General features: G+C 57.9%; 1 protein-coding gene across 1 annotated transcript in view; it reads left to right on the top strand.

Annotated features, from left to right (window-relative positions):
* LOC121851560 (E3 ubiquitin-protein ligase HUWE1-like) overlaps positions 1-4,745 on the top strand; it is a 7,060-nt gene extending 2,315 nt beyond the window's left edge. The window contains 9 exon segments of the mRNA XM_042345511.1: positions 268-548; positions 730-1,018; positions 1,433-1,532; positions 1,901-1,995; positions 1,998-2,479; positions 2,841-3,420; positions 3,611-3,726; positions 4,040-4,196; positions 4,581-4,745. Coding sequence (XP_042201445.1) covers positions 268-548; positions 730-1,018; positions 1,433-1,532; positions 1,901-1,995; positions 1,998-2,479; positions 2,841-3,420; positions 3,611-3,726; positions 4,040-4,196; positions 4,581-4,717 — 2,237 coding nt within the window. The 3' untranslated portion in view covers positions 4,718-4,745.
* The last annotated feature ends 1,078 nt before the right edge of the window (positions 4,746-5,823 follow it).

Here is a 5,823-nt window from a genome sequence, read left to right as displayed (position 1 = left end):
GTGTGTGTGCGCGCGAGACTGTCTCTCGCTCGGTCTCTCTGTCTGTGTGTGTGATTCTGTGTCTCTTTCCTTCTGTGTGTCTCTGTTCCTGTGTGTTTGTGTCTTCTTCTCTCGTCTGTGTGTGTGTGTGTTGTGCCTCTGTCTGTGTGTGTGTGTTGTGTTGTCTGTTCCTGTGTGTGTGTGCCTCTGTCCTGTGTGTGTGTGTGTGTGTTGTGTTGTCTGTTCTGTGTGTGTTGTGCCTCTGTCCTGTGTGTGTTTTCCCGGCAGGGATCAGTCTGCCCGAGGGAGTGGACCCCTCTTTCCTGGCAGCGCTGCCTGAGGATATCCGGAGGGAAGTGCTACAGAACCAGCTGGGAATCCGGCCTCCGAACCGGGTGCGCGAGAGGGAGCGGGAGAGAGAGCGAGACCGGGAGAGAGAGAGAGCGACGGCAGCGACTGTAGCCACTGCTGTCGCTGCTGCTGCTGCTGCTTCTCTGGTGGGTACCCAGCCCGTCAGCGAGGTCAGCCCTGAGTTCCTGGCCGCCCTGCCCCCCGCCATCCAGGAGGAGGTACGTACCCCCTAACACACCCTCACACACACACACTCTCACACATACACCCTCACACATCATCACCCACACACACCCTCACATACACACACACCCTCACACACACACACACACCCTCTCACACACACACGCATCATGTTGATGATGATGTTAGTGTTGATGTTAATGGTGCTATCCCCAGGTCCTTGCCCAGCAGAGAGTAGAGCAGCAGCGGCGAGAGCTGGCGCACACAGCGAACCCTGACACCCCGATGGACCCGGTGACTTTTATCCAGACCTTGCCCTCTGACCTGAGGCGCAGTGTGCTGGAGGACATGGAGGACAGTGTCCTGGCTGTGATGCCCCCGGACATTGCTGCCGAGGCCCAGGCCCTGAGGAGAGAGCAGGAGGCCAGGCAGCGGCAGCTCATGCACGAGAGGCTGTTCAGTCACAGCAGCTCCTCTGCCCTCTCTGCCATCCTCCGCAGCACAGGTAACGAGGAGTTAACTCCGCTCTGTGAGCACTGCAGTCGCCTGTCCACTCCCTCCCCTTGTGTGTCGTGTGTGTGTAATGGTGTGTGTTGTGTGTCTGTGTGAGAGTGTCGTGGTGTGTGAGGGTGTGTATGTGTGTGAAGGGGAGTGTGTGCAACATCTCACTGATATGTACCTGTGTGTGTATATATTGTGTGTGTGTGTGCGCGCACACATGGGTGTATGTGTGTGAGGGTGTGTAACATGTCACTGGCGTGTACCTGTGTTTGTATATATTAGGGTGTGTGTGAGAGTGTGTTTGTGCGTGTGTGTGAGTGTGTGTAACATGTCACTGATATGTACCTGTGTGTGTGCAGGGGTGTATGTGTGTGAGGGTGTGTAACGTGTCACTGACGTGTACTTTGTTTATAACCAGGTTTCACTGGACGGCTGGGAGGAAACCGAGGAGTGCAGTACACACGCCTCGCGGTGCAGCGAAGTGGGGCCTTTCAGTGGGGCAGCGGCAGCCATAACAGGTACCGTAACCACAGCCACAACATCACAGGCACCACAGCCACAGCCACAACATCACAGGCGCCACAGCCACAGCCACAACATCACAGGCGCCACAGCCACAACATCACAGGCACCACAGCCACAGCCACAACATCACAGGCGCCACAGCCACAACATCACAGGCACCACAGCCACAGCCACAACATCACAGGCACCACAGCCACAGCCACAACATCACAGGCACCACAGCCACAGCCACAACATCACAGGCACCACAGCCACAGCCACAGTATGTGTCAGCTTGCCTCAGGGCAAGAGGGAGATGGGTAGAGACTTGGGGGGAGTCGGGGTGTGGATCGAGGTGTAACCTTGAGATGTTCCTCCTCAGAGCCTCGAGCAGCAGTAACGTGGACAGCCTCCTGCGCCTCCGCGGACGCTTGCTGTTGGACCACGAGGCCCTGTCCTGTCTGCTGGTGCTGCTGTTTTGGACGAGCCGAAGCTGAACACCAGCCGCCTTCACCGTGTGCTGAGGAACCTCTGCTATCACACCCAGACCCGCAACTGGGTCATCAAGAGCTTGCTGTCCATCCTGCAGCGGAGCAGCGAGAGCGAGCTGTGCATCGAGATCCCCAAACACCTGGAGGAGAAGGGCAAGAAGGTCAAGAGCTGCCTGGCTTCTCCCCCGCCCCCTCCTCCCCCTGGCACCGGAGCCCTAGCTCTACACGAACAGAAAACCCTGGACCTGCTCCACAAGGTGGAGGCCAAAGCCACCAGCCAGCTGTCGTGGCTCTCCGTGTCCATGGACGCTGCTCTGGGCTGTCGCACCAACATCTTCCAGATACAGCGGTCGGGAGGGCGGAAGCATTCGGAGAAGCATCCCGGCTGTGGCTCCACCGTCCACATCCACCCCCAGGCAGCTCCCGTGGTCTGTAGACACGTGTTAGACACCCTCATCCAGCTCGCCAAGGTAACCTCCCCCCCCCCCTCTCTCTGTGTCTGTCTCCTTCCCTTCTCTCCCCTCTCTCACTCCCTCACACTCCCTCCCCTCCCCCTCCCCTCCCCTCGCTCTCGCTCTTCTCACCCCCTCACCCCATCTCTCTCTCTCACACTCCCTCCCTCTCCCCCTCTCTCTCGCTCTCTCAAGCTGCCTCCCTCTCCCACAAATATACAGTCAATTCACTTTACAGTCTATTCTGTGAAGCGCTTTGGGACGTCCTCCCGACGTGAAAAGCGCTATATCAAATGCAAGGATTATTATTATTATTATTATTATTATTCTCTCTCTCTCGCACTCTCACCCTCTCTCTCTCTCTCTCTCTCTCCCTCAGGTATTCCCCAGTCACTTCACACAGCAGCGCAGTAAAGACAGCTGCGGGGAGACAGACAGAGAGAAGCTGGGGAGGCCGGCAGCGACCAGCCCTGGACAGGGCCAGGGCCAGGCACAGGGACAGAGCCCGAGCCCGGCCGGAGCTGGCTCCACCTCCAGCTCCATCTCCACCGACTTCTGGGACCTTCTGGTCAAACTGGACAACATGAACGTGAGCCGCAAGGGGAAGACCTCAATCAAGGCTCTGCCTCTGCCGGGCAGCGAGGGGGAGAGCAGTCAAGGCAGCCTGGAGTCCTCGCCCCTGGGGCAGCTCATGAACATGCTCTCTCACCCCGTCATCCGCCGCAGCTCGCTGCTCACCGAGAAACTGCTCCGTCTCCTCTCCCTCATCTCCATCGCCCTCCCCGACAACAAGGCCACGGAGATCAGCCCCAACCACAGCAACAGCAACAGCCACAGCAACAGCCACAGCAACAGTAACAGCAGCGCCACCTGCCCCCCCCTCACAGCCACCCCCAACCCTAGCCTTACCCCCAACCCCAACCTCAGCGTCAACACAACAGCCAACGTCACTGCTACACGTGAGTACTGGGGGAGGGAGAGTGAGGGGGGCACAGGGAGAGAGAGAGAGAGAAGGGGAGAGAGGGACAGAGAGAGGGGAAAGAGGGAGGGAGGGAGGGGAAAAGAGACCGAGCAATAGATAGAGAGAGAGAGAGCAGCGAGGCTGATCCCAGTGTAAACGTGTTGCGTGTGTCTTGACGTGTTTTGCAGCGACTCAGAAAGTGGCCAAGTCCCCGGCGAGGGTGGGGGAGACCGGCGGCAGCAGCAGCGACAGCAAAGCCCCCACCTCAGGCCTCACAGAGAAACAGCTCCAGCTGTCAGTGGAGGTAACGTGACTGTGTGTCTGTGTGTGTCTCGTCTCTTCATCTCTCTCTCTCTCTCTCTCTCAGTCTCTATCTCTCTCTGTCTCTCTCTCTCTCTCTCTCTCTCTCTCATGCGTCTCTATCTCTCTCTGTCTCTCTCTCTCTGACTGTCTGTCTCCCCCCCCAACCCTCCCCAATCCCCCCTCTCTCTCTCCCTACTTGCTGGCCGCAGTGACTGAGCCCCTGTGTGTGTGTGTGTGTGTGTGTCTCTCTCTCTCTCTCCCCCCCCCCCCCCCCGGCTGTTACCCACAGTGACTGTTTTCTCCTCTCCTGGCAGGTGTTGACGTCACACTCGTGTTCAGAGGAGGGTCTGGAGGACGCAGCTAACATCCTATTACAGTTGTCCCGCGGGGAACCGGGAACCAGAGACACCGTCCTCAAACTACTACTGAGCGGAGCTCGGCAGCTCGGCTACACCCTGTGTCAGCAGATAGGTAGGTCATCCTGTGGGACGCCTGTAGCTCAGGGGCCGAGAGGTTACCACAATCCCCTCGCAAGTGAGAGGACCTGGGTTCGATTCCCGGCCGGGCTGGACAGGACCCTCCCTCCTCACCTCCAAATCCCACCTAAAGGCCTTCCTTTTTGATGGTGCTGACGGTCACCTCTCCCTCCCTCTCCCCACCCCTACTCCCCCCCCCCACCCCGGCTCGGGGTCAGACTTCACCACCGTCAATCATTCCGGACACTACCCCATGTGAAGGGCGCTGCTGCTGCTGCTGTTGTTGTTGTCGCTGCTCCGGCACAGGCACAGACACGATGGGCTCCAGTGCTGTCGGGCCTGTGGTGTTATGTCTCTCTCTCTCTCTCTCTGCCCACAGGGACGCTGCTGGCTGAGTTACGAGAGTATAACCTGGAGCAGCAGAGACGAGCTCAGGCTGACAGTCAGCCCCCAGAGCTCAGCCACGATGATCAGCCGCACATGGCCAAACTGAAGGGCAAGATGCTGAGCAGGTGAGAAAGGGAGAGTCTGTCACCACTTTTCCCCCCCACCCCCCCACCTCCCTCTCTCTCCCATCGACTGGCGGGGTAGGGGAAGGGGAGAGAGGGGAGCGCTCGGTGTCAGCACGTTCAGTCACCTACAGGCTGATAGAGATAGAGAGAAAGGGAGAGAGAAAGAGATGGAGGGGGAGAGATAGACTGATATACACACACACGGACACACAGAGTGAGAGAGACAGACACAGGGAAAAGGTAACACCCCAGTTTGTCTCTGTCTCTCAGAGAGAGAGAGAGAGACGGAGGGGGAGAGAGTGATAGAGAGACACAGACAGCCATACACACAGACAGACACAGACAGAGGTATCAACACCCCAGTTTGTCTTCGTCTCTCGCCCACGGGCTGACAGAGCGAGAGAGTGATGGAGAGAGACAGAGTGAGAGAGAGAGTGAGACAGGCACAGAGGGGTTACTTCAAAGAAAAAGTTGCTAAAAAAAAAGTATATAGAGTGGGGGGACGGTGGGGGGGGACACAATACCACGACGATTTGCGCAACTGGGTATCTAACTGTCTGGAGTGAAACTTGGCAAAGATTTTACACACTCACACGCGCAGACACACACACACACACACACACACAAAAACACCTGGAAGTTGATCCCTTTAACTCTGCTCTCCTCTCCTCTTTTTTTCCCTCCCCCTCCCTCCCTCTCCTTTCCTCTTACCATCTGCCGACCCCCCCCCTCTCTCTCTCTCACCCACACCCCTCTCTCTCTCGCCTCTTCTTTCCTCCCCTCCCAGAGTTAGGTTGCATTGAAGTTTTGATGTGTGAGCGAGTGAGTGAGTGAGTGAGCGAGTGAGCGAGCGAGTGAGTGAGTGAGTGAGTGAGTGAGCGAGTGAGCGAGCGAGTGAGTGTGCGGTTGTGTGAGCGTGTGAGCGCGCGCGCGGGTGTGTGCGCACTCGCAGTTTCCTTGTGCAGTTTTTGGGGGGAGTGAGGGGAGGGGAGGTGGGGGTGAGCGGGGTGTGGGGGGGGGGTGTGGGGTTCGGGGGGGGGGGTGGGGGGGGAAGGAAATTTAAAATAAAACGAGTCGCTCGGTTGTCGCTAATTCAGAATAATAAAAAGA

Source organism: Callorhinchus milii, unplaced genomic scaffold (genome assembly GCF_018977255.1).
Source record: "Callorhinchus milii isolate IMCB2004 unplaced genomic scaffold, IMCB_Cmil_1.0 Scaffold56, whole genome shotgun sequence".
In the NCBI taxonomy this organism is placed as follows: domain Eukaryota; kingdom Metazoa; phylum Chordata; class Chondrichthyes; order Chimaeriformes; family Callorhinchidae; genus Callorhinchus; species Callorhinchus milii.
The sequence above is the reverse complement of the archived record's forward strand: the minus strand, read 5'-3'. Positions and strand labels throughout refer to the sequence as shown.